The sequence below is a fragment of the Ascidiella aspersa genome, chromosome 6 (genome assembly GCF_963924565.1).
Source record: "Ascidiella aspersa chromosome 6, kaAscAspe10.2, whole genome shotgun sequence".
Classification (NCBI taxonomy): Eukaryota; Metazoa; Chordata; class Ascidiacea; order Phlebobranchia; family Ascidiidae; genus Ascidiella; species Ascidiella aspersa.
Window position 1 is genome coordinate 18536278 of NC_139452.1, and position 21529 is coordinate 18557806.

Consider the following 21529-nt stretch of genomic DNA (forward strand, 5'->3'; position numbering starts at 1 on the left):
GACAGTAATTTGAACCTTGATAAAAACGATATTAGGACTTAAAAAAGAGTTGACCAACCCCCAGGTTTTCAAACCTGACCCCCCCTGGTTATGCCACTGTGCGGTTGTACATCCTGAATAAAGACCTCTTATTCATTTAAACGAATGACTTAAGTAAAACCAAAATTTGATTAAAATGGTCAAAAAAATCAATAGAGCTAGTACTAAAACATGGCACATAATCATACTTCATATTACGGATAGGTAGTTTGTGCTTCACTAGTTATTTAACATTGCCTCATATCATTTAACAGGTGATTTGTTGAGCGGTTTAAAATTGTATCTTTGCTTTATTTACTGTTGCCTGTTATTTAAAGAAAAATATGGAACAAGAACATCGAGCAAGAGGACGTGCCCGAGGCAGAGCAAGGGGTGTCCCTCCTGATGGTTGGTAGCCTAGTAGTATACAATATTCAGAAGGTACCAGGGGCGTATCCAGAAATTCAAAAAGGGGGGTTCCGAATTTTCAACTTAGGGATTTCCCGTTGTTTTTTTGTCTGACGTTAATGACGTCTTAAAATAGTGACGGATATGACGTCATAAAATAGCGATGGTAATGACGTCATAACAAGAAAAAAAAATCATCCGAAACAGCCAATTAACGTCCAGCAAAAGCGAACATTTAGCCGCAAAACGAACACATGCGTTATCGACAATCCTGCCAGGCGCCAACTGCGAAACCAGTTAGTGCGCAATCGTTAACTTCAGGCGAAAAACTAAACCAAGACCGTGAAATATGTGCGATTGATTTTGGTAGATCCATTTACGGGAATATGCTAAATTACAAGCACGTCTGTCGCCACCTGCAATACTAAACGGAGATCGTTTTTCCCGGGAGTTTTTCGATTAGCGCGACATATAAAACTACCTCAAAGAAACAGTATAACTTTAATAGTTAGTTAATCTAGTTCAATGTTTGATAACCATTTTAAGTGAGGGCACATCTGGCGAGCGAAGCAGGGCGATTTTTATTTTAATATAACAGCATTTATTTTATTTCATTTATTTTTAAGTTTTTATTACATTGCCGAAAATAAAAAATGTTGCAAAATATATGTCAAATATTTTTAAATACGTTTTTGGTTTGTCTGCGACGTACTTGGCAGCTTTCCATGGCGCAACGGTAAAGAAGCGCTGATCTAGTTCAAAATACAGCATCAAAACGTTAACAAACCGGACTAAGTAAGATCATTCACGCGAAGCGCAAAATTTTTTCGCATTTACGTAGTTAAAATAGTCAAAAAGTATTTGAAATGAACTCGTGTATGGTTTGTCAAAGAGCCGACGGGCCGATGAATCACAGTAGGTTGCCGACCCCAATCTTACACCAACATGTGATATTTTTAACGCAGAAAACAAACAGCGAGAAACATCAGCACCGTCTAACTCGACGTTTTCAAAGAGAAAACCGCTTGATTTATATTATTAATTGTCGAACACACACTTGCTGATTAGCCAACCCGAACGAATAACGAAAGGCGTTTACGGTCGACCAAACAAAAGACGAAAAACGGCGTTTTGCGTTTGATTTTGGTTTCGCATTAGCTTAAGACGCGTGACCCAATTAGTAAAACTCTGACAAAAACGAACAAAACACGATAATGTCACTTAAGAAAAGGGGGGGGGGGGGGTCCAAACCCCCTAAACCCCCCCCTGGATACGCCACTGGAAGGTACTCTAGCTCAGTGGAGGCTGACAGAATTTTGCAAACCTTACTGTGACAAGCATTTTTGGCCTAACTTCTTGTTTTTTTTTGGTCGCGCCCCTAAAGTTAAAAGATGTGTTCGCCTAAGGAATTTGTCAACTTTGCCATGTATAACTGAATAAATAAGGCTATTAAAAAGTATTTTAGTTTAGGAAAATGTTGCGCTGAATGGGCAATATTTTTTGTGTCACAAACAAATACATAAGGGGCCTGTTAAAGTACAACCTGGGGACTGGGGTGCACAATGCACATGTGTGCTTTTCTAACTTTACCACTGTTACAAGGATAAGCTGTTTTTGGGCGAACTTGTGTGCAAACATACAGCGCAAAATCAGTTTGAATAGCATGAAATAATTCTTTGGATAAATTGAGAAAAATTTTTAATATTTTTTTTTGGCTTGAAATAATGATATCTAATATCCACCTTAATATAAATTGTTTGCAGAGGTTAGAGTCACAGAGTCAAGTGCAACATGCCATAGTGGCTATAGGCTGAGTAGAGTTGAGAACAGAGACACAATCATAGCACTACAAGGCCAAAGTACGTTTTTTTTTGCGTTTACGCAATCAAAACAGCCAAAAATATAGTTGAAGCCTTGGTAAAAATTAGAAAAGCATGGCCTGGTACAGATGTTCACGAATGGCAACTATAATGATTTCTTATTAACTCAATATAGGAGTAATCGTCAAATCAAAGTAAAACTGCAAACACACAACAATTGTAAGATCGAGATTGAATACTTTTTAAAGTAATAACAATCTATGTGCCTTATACTGGCTTTTCCTTGCTGTACAACGTGCTTCACACTTCCGTAACTTTTTTTAGAATGGCTCAAAATTAATTCGGGCCAATTGTAGTGCGTAATGTTCCCACATATTCTGCATTTTAAAAATATATGTGTAAACTTTTGCACCAATTTCTTAGGTTTTCTGGTTGATTCTTCGGCCGACATGGTCGCCAAGTCGCCAGCATTCTGCCATAGTGGTTCGGTGGTCTCCAACTTTTTAAATAAGCGGCCCCAATGTAAATAAAATAAAATCCTTATTTCCATGCAACCCCATTTTGTGTTCAGAAAAAAGAAAAATATTTTAAGCGTGACCTAAATAGCACGAGCGCATATTCATATATTATACACAATTCGAGACATCGGAGGCTGTCCATGTGTAGCAAAAACAATTGCTTTTAAGAAGTTCATAAAGTTGAAATTAACAAATGAATTTAAATTTAACACAAAGTTTTGAATTTGATACAACAATTAATTTGCATGTGAGCGCCATGGTTCCCCTAGGTACTGTCCACATTTTGAATGTTTTGTGTTTAATATACTCATTGCACTGAATCCTGCTTCACAAACTCCTGTGATTGCAAACTGGGATTAGTAGTTCCATTTTAATGTTATATTTAAGCTGATGGGGTAAGAGGTTCAGTGATGCAGCCAAGAGGTGGAGGCGTGGATCTGAAACAAGTGACAAGCCATCAACCTGGGATGGGTGGGGACCACAGTGTTTCATACAGAGGAGTAAAGAGGGGTGCACTCCAAGGAAGAGATGGAGGGGGTTAGCATTGTTATTATTTTACAAAATAAACTATTAGGCATTGTTAGATGTTGACAAACTGCATCTCAAGTTATATCGATTTGATATACTTGTCACAAAAATCAGAAAAGTGAAAAATAATAGTAAATATGAAAGCTAAAAATTTTTTTAATAAAAATCTCTAAAGATAGGTGCCCAATTTTTAAAATGCATTGTTTTAACCCGTAAAATATTTTCTGTCCACCAACAAAACAAAACAGTTTTAGAGAAACTGATTTGACCTTCTCCATACTTTCGTTGAAATAATGTGTTTTGAGTTATATGCCTTTGCTGCCAGGCATTGTTTTAGTTGTACAATTGTTCTTCCGGCAAAATTTTATTTAAGTGCCAACGTTTCGACCACCATTCAGGCTATCTTCTTTAGGGCAATATAATTGCAACTAATTCGAAAACATAAATATTATCGCGTGTTAATCTCGTTTTTCGCACCTCATGGTTCAATGTTGTTTTTTCTTTTATTCTTTGCCTGAGATACATGTGTTTTTACAGGTCGCTAATTTAGAAAATGTAATAAGTTTTTTTTTTCATTCAGGTCTCCTTTTTTTGATACTGGGTACCCCTATTAAAAATCAAAATAAATTCCTGTTTTTTAGGAATATTTTTATGGCACATTATATTGCCTATATCAGGGGTTCCCAACGTGCCCCCTATGGACATTGTGAGTCTTTTTATGATTTTTTTGGGAAAACTTTATTGTATTACAAAGTATACTATGTAAATCACGCTTTAACTACATTTTTTAACTCTTCTACAAAATGCACTGCTTAATCTGGTATATGGGGGCAGACTTGACAACTAGCTAATTCTTGTTTTCTATTTCAATGAATTAGAGCAAAATGCGACTAATTCTAATCTAATTTGTGAATTGCTTGTGTGCTCTAATTCTAGTTCTAATCTAATTCAGATTTTACCAAAACTGCTACTTTGTCCAATGGTATGTTTAGTCTCTCAGTCAAAACAAAGAATTTGATGTAAAACTTGTAACATGGAACGACTTGTAGGTGATTTTTACCGTCTGAAAAGCATATGTTATGCTAAAAGGCATAAAACTTAGCACACACTTATTCGCCATTGACATTCTTATTAGAATAATTCACGATTTACAGAAAATTGATTGTGAATAATTAAAGGTAATTCTGGTTCGAATTCAAATTCGTTTTTTTGAGAATTCGGTAATTCCAATTCTAATCTAATTTGATAAAACTTAAATTAATCTAATTGTAATTCTAATCTAATTTTGAAAAACTGGAATGTTCTAATTTAATTCTAATGTTATTTTAAAAATCCAAAATAAATCTAGTTAAGTCTGTATCGGGGTAGCCAACTAGAAAGAGACCAGGTGCGTTGTTTCCTTCTTGATGTAATTTGTTAAATGTCAAGAGCCTCACAAGAAATTGGCAACGATTTAGGCAAGTTGTACTGTGCTGTGACCACTACACATAAAAAAGCTTGTGGCTTTTATATTGCTTTAAGAAGGGCAATAGTCAATGGTATGCTTAGATTTGCTGGGTCAGGGTTGTTCTTAAGAAAAATTTACTATCAATCAGCACCCGGATGAAATAACACACGCCAAATTTGTTCACCATCTGCAAATTTCTGTCCTAGCGCGGTCATTCCTTGGGTTATCATTAGGGTGATTATTTTTTGACTTGTCAAAAAAAGTCAAAATTTTGTCAAAATTTACATGTTAAGCCAAAATTCAAAAATTGAATAAAAATGCAAAGTCAAAATTGAATAAAAATGCACATAAATTGTTTACAAAATTAAAAAAAACTATAGGAAGATTTTTAAAATCGTCGTTCAGTTAAAATTTTATCGGCAGAATTTCCCCACCCAGAAATTTTCCCCACCCGAATCGGCAGAATTTCCCCACCCAGGCCTATTTTGCAATAGGTTCAGCTTAAATCTTATATAGTTGTTTATCTTTGATTTGGCAAAAATAATTGACCCGTATTTGATGTCGTCGCTTGTGATTTACCATTTTCCCGTTTTCTATTTCGATAATATGCTTAGTCTTTGTTAATTTTCTGCAAATATTTTTACCTTGTATTTATTTGAACTGTTTTACACAACATTTTTTTAAAATAACCAGCGTCTTGTTTTACATAAACCCGAAACAACTGATTTGTGTTCAACCGGTAGTCAGTAAAACATCAAACGCCAAATACACTAATGCAGTACTTCAAACAACAATAAGGTGTTTAAATCAATGTATTTTTAACTGGTCAAAATTTTGTCAAAAACGTATATTTTTAGGTTAAAATTAGTCAAAATTCTAATTTTTCAGGTCAAAATTTTTCAATTTTTAGGTTAAAAAATAATCGCCTTAGTCATTAAACCTGTCTTATGGTTTCTATGCGTAAACATTAGTTTTTATAAAAGTCTGGTCGTTTATGCATGGATGAACAAATTAATGACCCTTTACGCTTAAAACAATGTTTTTTAGCCGAATTATTTTTTTACAATCTTTAGTGAAAAAAGCAACACTGACAATTTAGTAGCCACTGCTTGCCTTTTCAATTTTTCTAAAAATCCTCGCCCTCTCTTTTTTGTATTCTGGTTTTTCTGTGCTTAAAGGACGTTCATCGCAGGTTACTTCGCTCCACAAACAAATTGACACATTTCACCTAACATTATATAGTTACTGGTTGAACAGCAAATATAACAAAATAATTGCAAATTTACAACTAAACCTTTTTTACAAAGTTAACAACCATATGCACCAGAGGTTCTGTGCTGCGTGATATCCTATAGTGGGGCTATAATATTTACAGACAGGTATTTTTGAAGCTTTGGCTTGGATGACTGCTATGAACTTTAAGAGATCGCAACAACATACTTATGTAGACTAATTGCTAATTCTCAGCTGTAGTTACACAATTAGGTAATATTTTTTTAAATACCGTAGTGTTCAGTGGGCTATTTCGGTAACATAAAAAAAACATCTTAAAAACCCTCCTTATAAATATTGTCTTATAAGACATTTATATTCGAACTTATTGTTACCAAAAACTGAAGCAATTGCTTATAATTTTCTTATACAAACAATTTAATAAATACAGAAAATTAAAATTCTTATCGCTGGGTACATCGCAAGTCGAATAAACTTTTCCAAAGGCATCATGACGGGTTAAACATTTAAAAATTAACAACGTTTAAGTTAAACAAACCTCATAACTATTTACCATTGCAGCAATGATGTCTTTGATTGTTTGTCTGTAGTAAACAATATTTTAAAACGGGACAAAGAATCTTTATTACAAGCTTAGATGTAACTTTGATTATCATTATTATTTGTGTAGTGTTGAATGTATTTGCACCTTAGTGTATAAGAAAATAACTGGCGCTCAGTAATATTTCGCTTAGTAGTGCTGCTTAACACAAGTTGTTATACACCAACTGATTAAATTTCTTGCCGAAGCCACTCCGGAGCGATTGCACTTACTTTGGCAAGTGGGCGAGTGCTTAATCCTAGCCTTGTTAATATACAATATTTGTTTTTATATTCTTATGTCTTTGGCATTTGATTAAAGAAGTACTTTTAATTTCTCTTTCACTTTTCACTTATTGCTGTGGTGATATATGTATAAAGCATTGCATTGTAAAAGCAGCTTAAGATGCTGGAACATTAAAAATTTAATATATTTAAATATTCAGGATTTGAGGTTAGCTAAATTTGATTTAAGTGACTTGACAAAGTCTGTCTTTACCACTAATTTTAGGTGTTGCTGATGCGGCCAAGGCATTGGAAAAGATGGGTTTCGACAAGCGTCGCCAGCCTGTGATGCTTGGGCGGCGGAATATGTTTGACCCTTCAATGTTTGAACCAGATACTAAACCAGCTCATATTAAAAGCAAAAAAGGTATAACTGTAATATAAGTTTGTTATCTGATTTTGAGAGGTACAGACATTGGATCAGTTACTTATAACTTTAAGTTTTAATATTCATAAATACCATTGCTTGAAACTTCAGTTAATTCGACTTTTATTCTCAGGGAGTGGTGGCCGACCTATTCATTTAATTACTAACTTCTTTCCGATGGGATGCTCAAGAAACTGGGCATTGTACCAATACAGGTAAAATTTAAATTATTAGGAAATCCAAATATATTAAAGTACCTGTAATCAGAACTTAAATGAAGTATATGATGAACATATGGAATGTAGCTTAGTTCTTTCTTTTCAATTGGGATTAATCTATGAAAAGCAACTTGTGGGGACAGGGTTTCCACTGAGATGTTCCAAGTAGAATCCCAGGGAATTCTGGAATATTAGGTTTAAAACCTAAAATAATGCATCCAGAATATCAAATTCTAGTATTTTTTTTATTTAATGTGTAATTCTATTTTTTGGGGTGGGTGGGGGTTTAATCATGGTTCATAACATACCTTATGAGGACAGCAACTAATCGCAAAACATAGTGCTAATATATATAATGTAATTAACAAATATTCTTTCAAATGTAAGCAGTTTGTGTGTGTATCTGTCATTGAAAGATGGTTCTGTAGATACCTTCAATGAAAAGTTGCTTGTTCTAACAATGTAGCAAGCACTGGGTTTGGTTGTCGGTGAGTCTGCAATTACTGTTGGTATACAATGCAACGCAATGAACTATCTATTCAGCAATTCACCAGTCCGGTTTATAAAACATTATTGTGTGTTCAGTTCTACTTTACTACTAACTCGATCTGTTAAGAAGTCAAATTTTGTTCTGTGAAGAATACAAAGTTATTTCTGCCAGTAATTTGTTACCAATACTTGACAATTTTGCTGTGGGCAAACTTGCTAAATTGGCCTAAAGCTGAACTTAGTACTGTATTAAAAAATATTTTGTTTGCCAGTCTAAATTAATGTGAAACGACTTAAAACGTTCAGTTAAACAAAAAGGGCAAGGTTAGAGGATGAAAAATTAAAACAATGTGTAAGGAGAGACGACCCTTTGAATAAAATAGTTAGTTTTGCGATATATAGAAGCTACCTAATCTATATTATGAAGCCAGTGATGGTGAATTCATGATGAAAAGATGAGCACTGAAGATCAATACCAACCATCAGTAGATTTCAGGCACCTCTTTTAACTTTACACAAAATTGGCAGTAACAGTGTTCCCTAATTTTTTACCACATGTGCCGGTGCCAAAAATTTTGCTCAACACCCGAATAACATTATGCAAAGTGCCCAAATTATTTAAGGTAAAAGTGCCCAATTAGGCTCTCCGGAACACCTTTTTTAGTCTGTTTTTTGAAGCGACGCAACAGATCACTTAATCACTGCTTACTTGCCGCATTCAACAGAGCATCTTGTCTTTCATTTGCTGTCATGGCAAATCACCAAACTTGTAAATTATATAAAAGTTGTTGCCAAACGCAAAATAGTGTAATTAGTTTGTATACTTCTATTTTTTTTTAACTCCCAATACAACTATATGGGCCAAAAATTTATTTTCGGGACATATCTTGTTTTTGCCGTTGTTTTTTTTTGGTTTCATATGGTTTGCTATGGCATGTTTCAGACCGATTTTTGTCCAGAGCATTATAGAAAAAGTGAACATCGTAGAACTTTCAAATTTTCAGACATGGCGTAGAGTGGTATGAAGGTGCTATGTAGAGGTTTATGAGGCTGCACCCCTAGGCACCTCCAATTGGGGGACAAAAAACAAAAGTGTTATGTCATCGTTTTAGTTCATAACAGCTATCTACTACTATCTAGCGGCAGAAAAACTTCAATACAGAATGCTTTCATATCACTTGCTTTATTCAGCTCGCGTCGCGACGAGGCGGCTACTGGCATCCCTGCTGTGCCTCATTGTCCTGCGCGTGCAACGTTTTTGTTCGAAGTGGCTTGCCTAGTAAAACTAGGCGCATGCGACTTGCCTTTCATGAAGAGGCCTCTCTAAGTAAAAAAACCTATTGCTCTTACAACACAAAATATTTTACCACCGCAAATTTAAATGCGAATCCTTGAGGCAGTGGACACATCTCTGTTAGCACCTGTTGTAATTGTTGCACCATTCAAACATATCAACACCAGGCCTAAACAAATATAATTATACAAGGGCCGCAACAACAAAAAGCTTAAGTTTAACGCATTCTTAACAACGACGTTACAAAGCTACGTCATAAATAAATAAATATTGCGTTTATTGGATATAAATTGGCAAAACTTTTAATATAAAACGTGGATTATTAGGCACATAAACGTGTTTGCATATTGCTCAAAACTACAGATTTAAACTCTGTTTCAACAGTGATTGCTCAGACCAAGGCATGATAAAAATTTACCCAGTAAAAGTTGGAAAAAGTATAGCAAACCATAGACGTTAAATCATTTAGAGAGAATGAAAATATTGGCATTTTAAACATGCTAGCTGACCAAAATGTAATAACATGGCCGTAAGCATTATCTACCTAAATTTTTATTGATCAAATATATGTTTCGATCATTTGCCAAAATCTACGCCATATTTGAACCCCCTTCGCTTCAAAGCCATAAGTTATTATATTATTATACACAACTTATAATTGTGTGTAGATATGTTGGATTGGAGTAACATACAGAACAGGTGCAAATAGCAAATATTCTCCAAATACGATGTTTCCAATATTCTCCAAATCATATTTCATCGTATTGTCGCGGTAATACACAAAGAGGTAAGGCCGTGAATAAAGTTTCACCCACCGTACAATTAACGGAGGGAAGCATTTCGAGTAGCGATGTTCAAGGCAGAATATCGGCGACACATTTATAATGCTTGCTTTAAATGCGGCGTCAGCATTTTTTGGGGCGACCAATTACTTCGCGATAAGCTTCGCCTAATAATTAAGTGTCAATAGGGTGTATTTACCGCCGCAAGTTTAAATGCGAAATCTTAAGGCAGTCTACGCCTCTCTGTTAGCACCTGTTGTGCATCTTGCTCCAACCAGCATACCAACATCAGGCCTAAACTTATCTAGCAAAACTTTCGATTTAATAGTTTGCGTATTAGGCACGTAATAGTGTTTTTCATATTGTTTGAAACGACAGATTTAAAGCCTGTTTTAACAGTGATTGCTCGGACCAAGCTATGGTAAAAAATTACCTAGTGAAAGTTTGCAAAAGTATAGCAAACCATAGGCGTTAAACCATTTTTAGTCTTTAAGAGAATGATAATATTTGATTTTCAAACACGTAAGCTGGTCAAAATTTAATAAAATAGCCATATGCATTATCTAAGTAAATTCTATTTATCAAATATATGTTTCGATCATTCCCCAAATTCTACGCCATATTTGAACCACTTTCGCATCAAAGGCATATTTTAAGTGGGGAAGTTTTCGGCCCATATTTGTTTTTGCTTGCAGAAACAAGTTAAGGAAAATGAAAAACAAAATATATAATATAAAGTACACAATACAAAATATTAAAAAAAAAATTAAAAAAAAAAAAAATTAAAATAAAGTAAAAATTGAAAATAAACACTAAGCCCTGAAAATATATCCCCTGACAAAATATACAACAACCGCACCCCCGTCTAGTTATATGGGCCGAAAATTTATTTTCGGGACATATCTTGTTTTTGCCGTTATTCTTTTTTGGTTTCCTATGGTTTCCTATGGTTTCCTATGGTATGTTTCAGACCGAGTTTTGTCCGAAGCTTTATAGAAAAAGTAGACATCGTAGAACCTTCAAATTTTCAGACATGGCGTAGAGTGGTATGTAGGTGCTTTGTAAAAGTTTATGAGGCTGCACTCCCAGGGGCCTTTGCTTGGGGGGTAAAAACCTGAAATATTGCGTTTTAGCACTTTGTAGCTAACGACAGCCATCTAGCAGCAGAAAAACTTTCATACAGAATTCGTTCATATTCGCTTGCTTTGTCCAGCTCGCGTCGCTTCGAGGCGGCTGCTGGCATCCCTGCTGCGCCCTATTGTCCCGCGCGTGCAACATTTGTGTTGGAAGTGGCTTGCCTAGTAAAACTATGCACATGCGACTTGCCTTTCATAAAGAGGCCTCTCTAAGTAAAAAAACCTATTGCTCTTACAACACAAAATATTTTACCACCGCAAATTTAAATGCGAATCCTACAGGCAGTGTACACATCTCTGTTAGCACATGTTGTAATTGTTGCACCATTCAAACATATCAACACCAGGTCTAAGCAAATATAATTATACAAGGGCCGCAACAACAAAAAGCTTAAGTTTAACGCATTCTTAACGACGACGTTACAAAGCTACGTCATAACATGGCGTCATAAATAAATAAATCTTGCGTTTATTGGATTTAAATTGGCAAAACTTTCAATATAAAACGTGGCTTATTAGGCACATAAACGTGTTTGCATATTGCTCAAAACTACAGATTTAAACTCTGTTTCAACAGTGATTGCTCAGACCAAGGCATGGTAAAAATTTACACAATAAAAGTTGGAAAAAGTATAGCAAACCATAGACGTTAAATCATTTAGAGAGAATGAAAATATTGACTTTTTAAACATGCTAGCTGACCAAAATGTAATAACATGGCCGTAAGCATTATCTACGTAAATTTTTATTGATCAAATGTATGTTTCGATCATTTGCCAAAATCTACGCCATATTTGAACCATAATTTATTATATTATTATACACAACTTATAATTGTGTGTAGATATGTTGGATTGGAGTAACATACAGAACAGGTGCAAATAGCAAATATTCTCCAAATACGATGTTTCCAATATTCTCCAAATCGTATTTCATCGTATTGTCGCGGTAATACACAAAGAGGTAAGGCCGTGAATAAAGTTTCACCCAGCGTACAATTAACGGAGGGAAGCATTGCGAGTAGAGATGTTCAAAGCAGAATATCGGCGACACATTTATAATGCTTGCTTTAAATGCAGCGTCAGCATTTTTTCGGGCGACCAATTACTTTGCGATAAGCTTCGCCTAATAATCAAGTGTCCGCTGCAAATTTAAATGCGAAATCTTAAGGCAGTGTACGCCTCTCTGTTAGCACCTGTTGTGCATGTTGCTCCAACCAACCTACCAACATCAGGCCTAAACAACTAGCAAAACTTTCGATTTAATAGTTTGCGTATTAGGCACATAATAGAGTGTTTCATATTGTTTAAAACTACAGATTTAAAGTCTGTTTTAACAGTAATAGCACAGACCAAGCCATGGTAAAAATTTACCGAGTAAAAGTTTGCAAAAGTATAGCAAACCATAGGCGTTAAACCATTTTAAGTCTTTGGGAGAATGATAATATTTGTTTTTCAAACACGTAAGCTGGCCAAAATGTAATAAAATGGCCATACACACTATCTACGTAAATTCTATTTATCAAATATATGTTTCGATCATTTCCCAAAATCTACGCCATATTTGAATCCCTTTCGCATCAAAGGCTTAAGTGGGGAATTTTTCGGCCCATATTTGTTTTTGCTTGCAGAAACAAGTTAAGGAAAATGAAAAACAAAATATATAATGTAAAATACACAATACAAAATATTAAAAAATAAAAAGTATTAAATAAAAAAAATAAATGAAAATAAAATAAAACATAAAAAATGAATAATTAAAAATCAAAAAATTAAAAATCAAAACAAAAATCAAAAAAAACTAAATAAAAAAAATAAATAATAAAAATAAAAACATTAAAAAATAAAAATATTGAAAAATAAAAATAAATAATTAAGTCAATCAAAAAAATTAAAAAAAAAATTGAAAAAAAAAAAAATTAAAAATTAAAAAAAATAACACTAAACCTTGAAAGTATACCCCCTGACAAAATAAACAACAACCGCACCCCCGTCTAGTTCTTTTTTGGTTTCCTATGGTATGTTTCAGACCGATTTTTGTCCGAAGCTTTATAGAAAAAGTAGACATCGTAGAACCTTCAAATTTTCAGACATGGCGTAGATTAGTATGTAGGTGCTTTGTAAAAGTTTATGAGGCTGCACCCCCAGGGGCCTTTGCTTGGGGGGTAAAAACCTGAAATATTGCGTTTTAGCACTCTGTAGCTAACGACAGCCATCTAGCAGCAGAAAAACTTTCATACAGAATTCGTTCATATTCGCTTGCTTTGTCCAGCTTGTGAAGTGACGAAGCGACTCACCGCCTGCTGCGCTTTATTGTCCTGCGCGTGAGACTTTCATTGTGTGAAGTGGCACTTCCTAAACTGGGCTCGTGCGACTTGCATTTTAAAACGAGGCTTCTCTTTAGTAAAATTACTTAATGCTGTTAAGAAACAACTTATTTTACCGCCGCAAATTTAAATGCGAAATCTGGTGGCAACTCTAATACAACATATCAACACCAGGCCTACACAACTTAAAATTGTGTGTTGATATGTTGGATTGGAGTAACATACTATACAGGTGCAAATAGCAAATATTCTCCAAATACGATTTTTCCAATATTCTCCAAATCGTATTTCATCGTATTGTCGCGGTAATACACAAAGAGATAAGGCCGTGAATAAAGTTTCACCCACCGTACAATTAACGGAGGGAAGCATTGCGATTAGAGATGTTCAAAGCAGAATATCGGCGACTCATTTATAATGCTTGCTTTCAATGCGGCGTTAGTTTTTTTTCGGGCGACCAGTACTTCGCGATAATCTTCGCCTAATAATTAAGTGTCAATAGGGTGTATTTACCGCCGCAAGTTTAAATGCGAAATCTTAACGCAGTCTACCCTCTCTGTTAGCACCTGTCGTGCATCTTGCTCCAACCAGCATACTACCAACATCAGGCCTAAACATCTAGCAAAACTTTCGATTTAATAGTTTGCGTATTGAGAACACAATAGTGTTTTTCATATATTGTTTAAAACTACAGATTTAAAGCCTGTTTTAACAGTGATTGCTCGGACCAAGCCATGGAAAAAAATTACCGAGTAAAAGTTTGCAAAAGTATAGCAAACCATTGGCGTTAAACCATTTTTAGTCTTTAAGAGAATAATAATATTTGCTTTTCAAACACGTAAGCTGGTCAAAATTTAATAAAATTACCATACGCATTATCTACGTAAACTCTATTTATCAAATATATGTTTTGATCATTCCCCAAATTCTACGCCATATTTGAACCCCTTTCGCATCAAAGGCATAAGTTAAGTGGGGAAGTTTTCGGCCCATATCTGTTTTTGCTTGCAGGAACAAGTTAAGGAAAATAAAAAACAGAATATATAATATAAAGTACACAATACAAAATATTAAAAAAAAAAAAAATAAATAAAATAAAATGAAAAAAATAAAGTAAAAATTGGAAATAAACCCTAAGCCCTGAAAATATACCCCCTGACAAAATATACAACAACAGCACCCCCGTCTAGTTCTTTTTTGGTTTCCTATGGTATGTTTCAGACCGAGTTTTGTCCGAAGCTTTATAGAAAAAGTAGACATCGTAGAACCTTCAAATTTTCAGACATGGCGTAGAGTGGTATGTAGGTGCTTTGTAAAAGTTTATGAGGCTGCACTCCCAGGGGCCTTTGCTTGGGGGGTAAAAACCTGAAATATTGCGTTTTAGCACTTTGTAGCTAACGACAGCCATCTAGCAGCAGAAAAACTTTCATACAGAATTCGTTCATATTCGCTTGCTTTGTCCAGCTCGCATCGCGACGAGGCGGCTGCTGGCATCCCTGCTGCGCCCTATTGTCCCGCGCGTGCAACATTTGTGTTGGAAGTGGCTTGCCTAGTAAAACTATGCACATGCGACTTGCCTTTCATAAAGAGGCCTCTCTAAGTAAAAAAACCTATTGCTCTTACAACACAAAATATTTTACCACCGCAAATTTAAATGCGAATCCTACAGGCAGTGTACACATCTCTGTTAGCACATGTTGTAATTGTTGCACCATTCAAACATATCAACACCAGGTCTAAGCAAATATAATTATACAAGGGCCGCAACAACAAAAAGCTTAAGTTTAACGCATTCTTAACGACGACGTTACAAAGCTACGTCATAACATGGCGTCATAAATAAATAAATCTTGCGTTTATTGGATTTAAATTGGCAAAACTTTCAATATAAAACGTGGCTTATTAGGCACATAAACGTGTTTGCATATTGCTCAAAACTACAGATTTAAACTCTGTTTCAACAGTGATTGCTCAGACCAAGGCATGGTAAAAATTTACACAGTAAAAGTTGGAAAAAGTATAGCAAACCATAGACGTTAAATCATTTAGAGAGAATGAAAATATTGACTTTTTAAACATGCTAGCTGACCAAAATGTAATAACATGGCCGTAAGCATTATCTACGTAAATTTTTATTGATCAAATGTATGTTTCGATCATTTGCCAAAATCTACGCCATATTTGAACCCCCTTCGCTTCAAAGCCATAAGTTATTATATTATTATACACAACTTATAATTGTGTGTAGATATGTTGGATTGGAGTAACATACAGAACAGGTGCAAATAGCAAATATTCTCCAAATACGATGTTTCCAATATTCTCCAAATCGTATTTCATCGTATTGTCGCGGTAATACACAAAGAGGTAAGGCCGTGAATAAAGTTTCACCCACCGTACAATTAACGGAGGGAAGCATTTCGAGTAGGGATGTTCAAGGCAGAATATCGGCGACACATTTATAATGCTTGCTTTAAATGCGGCGTCAGCATTTTTTGGGGCGACCAATTACTTCGCGATAAGCTTCGCCTAATAATTAAGTGTCAATAGGGTGTATTTACCGCCGCAAGTTTAAATGCGAAATCTTGAGGCAGTGCACGCCTCTCTGTTAGCACCTGTCATGCATCTTGCTCCAACCAGCATACTACCAACATCAGGCCTAAACATCTAGCAAAACTTTCGATTTAATAGTTTGCGTATTGAGAACATAATAGTGTTTTTCATATTGTTTAAAACTACAGATTTAAAGCCTGTTTTAACAGTGATTGCTCGGACCAAGCTATGGTAAAAAATTACCTAGTGAAAGTTTGCAAAAGTATAGCAAACCATAGGCGTTAAACCATTTTTAGTCTTTAAGAGAATAATAATATTTGCTTTTCAAACACGTAAGCTGGTCAAAATTTAATAAAATGACCATACGCATTATCTACGTAAATTCTATTTATCAAATATATGTTTCGATCATTCCCCAAATTCTACGCCATATTTGAACCCCTTTCGCATCAAAGGCATAAGTTAAGTGGGGAAGTTTTCGGCCCATATCTGTTTTTGCTTGCAGAAACAAGTTAAGGAAAATAAAAAACAAAATATATAATATAAAGTACACAATACAAAATATAAAAAAAAAAAATAATAAATAAAATAAAATAAAAAAAATAAAATAAAGTAAAAATTGAAAATAAACACTAAGCCCTGAAAATATACCCCCTGACAAAATATACAACAACCGCACCCCCGCTATGGCATGTTTCAGACCGATTTTTGTCCAGAGCATTATAGAAAAAGTGAACATCGTAGAACCTTCAAATTTTCAGACATGGCGTAGAGTGGTATGAAGGTGCTGTGTAGAGGTTTATGAGGCTGCACCCCTAGGCACCTCCAATTGGGGGACAAAAAACAAAAGTGTTATGTCATCGTTTTAGTTCATAACAGCTATCTACTACTATCTAGCGGCAGAAAAACTTCAATACAGAATGCTTTCATATCACTTGCTTTATTCAGCTCGCGTCGCGACGAGGCGGCTGCTGGTATCCCTGCTGCGCCCTATTGTCCCGCGCGTGCAACATTTGTGTTGGAAGTGGCTTGCCTAGTAAAACTATGCACATGCGACTTGCCTTTCATAAAGAGGCCTCTCTAAGTCAAAAAACCTATTGCTCTTACAACACAAAATATTTTACCACCGCAAATTTAAATGCGAATCCTACAGGCAGTGTACACATCTCTGTTAGCACCTGTTGTAATTGTTGCACCATTCAAACATATCAACACCAGGTCTAAACAAATATAATTATACAAGGGCCGCAACAACAAAAAGCTTAAGTTTAACGCATTCTTAACGACGACGTTACAAAGCTACGTCATAACATGGCGTCATAAATAAATAAATCTTGCGTTTATTGGATTTAAATTGGCAAAACTTTCAATATAAAACGTGGCTTATTAGGCACATAAACGTGTTTGCATATTGCTCAAAACTACAGATTTAAACTCTGTTTCAACAGTGATTGCTCAGACCAAGGCATGGCAAAAATGTTTCAACAGTGATTGCTCAGACCAAGGCATGGCAAAAATTTACACAGTAAAAGTTGGAAAAAGTATAGCAAACCATAGACGTTAAATCATTTAGAGAGAATGAAAATATTGACTTTTTAAACATGCTAGCTGACCAAAATTTAATAACATGGCCGTAAGCATTATCTACGTAAATTTTTATTGATCAAATGTATGTTTCGATCATTTGCCAAAATCTACGCCATATTTGAACCCCCTTCGCTTCAAAGCCATAAGTTATTATATTATTATACACAACTTATAATTGTGTGTAGATATGTTGGATTGGAGTAACATACTATACAGGTGCAAATAGCAAATATTCTCGAAATACAATTTTTCCAATATTCTCCAAATCGTATTTCATCGTATTGTCGCGGTAATACACAAAGAGGTAAGGCCGTGAATAAAGTTTCACCCACCGTACAATTAACGAAGGGAAGCATTGTGAGTAGAGATGTTCAAAGCAGAATATCGGCGACTCATTTATAATGCTTGCTTTCAATGCGGCGTTAGTTATTTTTTCGGGAGACCAATTACTTCGCGATAATCTTCGCCTAATAATTAAGTGTCAGTAGGGTGTATTTACCGCCGCAAATTTAGATGCGAAATCTTAAGGCAGTCTACGCCTTTCTGTTAGCACCTGTCGTGCATCTTGCTCCAAACAGCATACTACCAACATCAGGCCTAAACATCTAGCAAAACTTTCCATTTAATAGTTTGCGTAAGCCATGGTAAAAATTTACCGAGTAAAAGTTTGCAAAAGTATTGCAAACCATAGGCGTTAAACCATTTTAAGTCTTTAGGAGAATGATAATATTTGCTTTTCAAACACGTAGGCTGGCCAAAATGTAATAAAATGGCCATACACACATTATCTACGTAAATTCTATTTATCAAATATATGTTTCGATCATTCCCCAAATACTACGCCATATTTGAACCCCTTTCGCATCAAAGTGGGGAAGTTTTTGGCCCATATCTGTTTTTGCTTGCAGAAACAAGTTAAGGAAAATGAAAAACAAAATATGAAATATATAATATAAAATACACAATACAAAATACAAAATATTGAAAAATAAAAAGTATAAAATAAAAAATAACAAATAAAAATTAAAAAATGAATATGAAAAAATAAAAATAAAATAAAAAAATAAAATCAATATAAAAAAAAAATTAAAACAAAATAAAAATAAACACGTAGCCCTGAAAATATACAACAACCGCACCCCCGTCTAGTTTATTATTAGTTTTGGGTTGGTCTGTCCATTGGATAGATGTTTTCGTTGCAGGGGGGAGACGGTGCGTGGGAAAGGTCGTGAGGCGTCACAATAAACTTGGTTATAAAGACAGTCATTTTCTCTTGACACAAAAATGAGTTTCTTTAGTTGCAGTATTATGCGATTTTGCTTAGTTTGTGTGGCAGAAATTAGCCAAGTGTAGGGCGATTTAACCGCCAAGTGAGCCTAATATTTTTTTAGAAAAGTCCCTAACTTTTTACTCTTTAAAAGGCAATGCACTTCCATAAAAAGAAGTGTTCATAATTTTGTGCAAAAAAAAAAATTGCCCCCCAAAAAAGTCTGCTTAGCAGGAACACTGGGCAGACATACATATTGAAATGCATAGCAGACTTTTTTTTAAGTCAGCAAATCTGTGGTTGAAGCCTTCCCTTAGTTCTGTAATTAGTTTTGCATATTTCTGGGAGATTTTTTGGAGCATAATGGTTGGAGTTTTTAGTAAGACGCAATAGGAATATTAAAGCCCATACAAAAGTAGGTATCACATTTACTCTTTATTCATTTTTAACCAAGTTGATGTCTGGGAGATTTGAACTTAAAGACTTTGAATAGTAGAAAAATGAACAAAGTTTTTGTTGTTTATCTGGGTTTCCCACAAGTTAAATTTCACAGCAAATGTGTTGACGTGTTCAAACACATGACTGTATCCGTTAAAAAACATTTTTCTGTAGACATCAAATTACTTTGTTTAGATGGGTAGTTATATCCACCATAAATGCAAAATCTTCTTTCCATTCCTCTGTTGATGAAGTAATCAACACATTTCCTTTACTTTCCATAAAGCTCTCCATATTGCATCCTTGAGGTTAAACACTCGTTTCAACTTTTTGTAACGACTCGGCCATTGAACCTCGAAGTATGAAATGTTATGGCAATCATCATCTATGCTATGCAGTAGCTCTTCAAACTCCCTCTTACTGCAGCCCTTTGGAACTAATAAAGTTGATGTATTAGTTTAATAACAACTGACATGACATTTGCATTTTCAAAGACTTTGAACAAATGGTCTCTTGGTGTTTTATGCAATGGAATTGCATGGAGTAAGTTTGCTAGACCCTGTTGCCTTTCAACCATTGATTGGGTGGCATCAGTTAAAATTCCCAAAATCTGTGACAAAGATAAGCCAATGCACTTGATTGCTGTCATATTAGTGTTTCCTATGTAGAAAGATTTTTAACACTATGAGTTATGGTCACTCTTGACAGACTTATGTTTGCAAATGTCTCTTCCTTTGCTCTTAACGAGTTCTCCATTTGCGAATGGCTTGATTTTTTTTTGCAGAACTCCTGTTAATTCTTTCACATTATCTTGTCTGAAATCATTCTGATTTATCATAGGCTTATGAATGTCTACTAACGTAATGTTTCTTTGCGTTGCATTCTTTGCATTCTGATACAGATTGATTACATAACAGGTAAATGGGCTTGTCTTCAGAAAGTCCCATGTCCACCTTTCTTGGAATATTTTGTTAGCCTTGCTTGCTTTTAGTTCCTTATATCACTGCAGAAAGCAGAAGATGTTTCACTGCTAAATGCGTTTTGCTTGAGTCTCTAATTTCAGATGTACCTCAATAAAGTAAGCAAGACTGAAAGGTATACTACTGACTGTGACTCTAGAAACTTGAGTATCACTGTTTGGAAAGCATTTAAACGTAATAATGTTGAAAATATGATGTAAGATTAACTTGAACAAACAATAAATCAATTTTTAGGAATGTGAGTTTGCCATAAATTATGTGGGCGATGAAGTTGATAGGTTTATTAAAAAAAATACTGTGCAGGCCACTCAGAACCTTCTGCTGCCTTCCTTGAACTTGGTTCCACACCACTGTCTTCATCATGCATTTCTTCCAGATCCAATGCAACACTTTCATAATTTTCTCAACTTAACACCATGTTTGGCATAGAAATATTTGGACTGTGCCAATAAATATTCTATCCCATGTCAACCCCAGGCATTTGGTAAACAGAAAGCATTTTTTGAAACTGCTTCGAGTCAATGCTGGCCAACAGTCGATCAGCATTTCAGTGGGTAATGCCTTCCATGGGATAGGCCTGGAAATTGTTGCGAGTTACTGATGAACATGAACACAGTTGGCGATAAGAGGCATGGGATGCAATTAGCAATTAAAAAAATTACATCTCAATATTCATCTGGTATAAAACGATTTAAATAATGGTGAAAACTCTCTAGAAAGGTAGACCCTGCCCTTTGCAACAGAGGAAAACTGGCAATGTGAATTTTTAATGTAAGTGAGAATACAGGAGGGCCTTGAATTCACTCCGCATGTCTCCCCAGTTCATTCCATGCAATAGTTTTCTTCTGAACCTTCCTTTTTGCTGATGGCTTTCTTTACTGCAATGTCGGCTGGCATGCTTCCTGTGGTTCTGTGAATGTCATTCTTTTTTTTTTTAAGACATAAATGGCCTGTACAGAAGGATGAGATCAAGCCTTCTAATAAAATGCCAAATGTCTAGTCTGACAATAAGGTCAGGCCCCTGGCTATGCAGACCCTGATATTTAGATGGACCCCAAACAGCAATTACAATTTGTGTTAAGAAGGCTTTGTGGTGGTTCACAAGGAGCAGCATAGCATCTCCTAAGTCCTTCTGCCATTTGCTGCAGTCTCTATTTGCTTTCCGAGGTTGTCAATATTGACAGGACAATCTGCTCTTAAAAATTTTCAACGGATGTTACCCAATTGGCAGAACCTGCAACACACATTAATATCAG

The 21529-nt window shown here is 35.2% G+C and overlaps 1 protein-coding gene across 1 annotated transcript in view; it reads left to right on the forward strand.

Moving 5' to 3' along the window:
- Positions 1 to 362: 362 nt before the first annotated feature.
- The window catches only part of LOC146140604 (piwi-like protein 1), a 52797-nt gene continuing 31630 nt past the window's right edge, over positions 363 to 21529 (forward strand). Inside the window, exons 1-4 of the mRNA XM_083391446.1 lie at positions 363 to 426; positions 3152 to 3301; positions 7063 to 7203; positions 7337 to 7418. Coding sequence (XP_083247572.1) covers positions 363 to 426; positions 3152 to 3301; positions 7063 to 7203; positions 7337 to 7418 — 437 coding nt within the window. The remainder of the gene's footprint in view (positions 427 to 3151; positions 3302 to 7062; positions 7204 to 7336; positions 7419 to 21529) is intronic.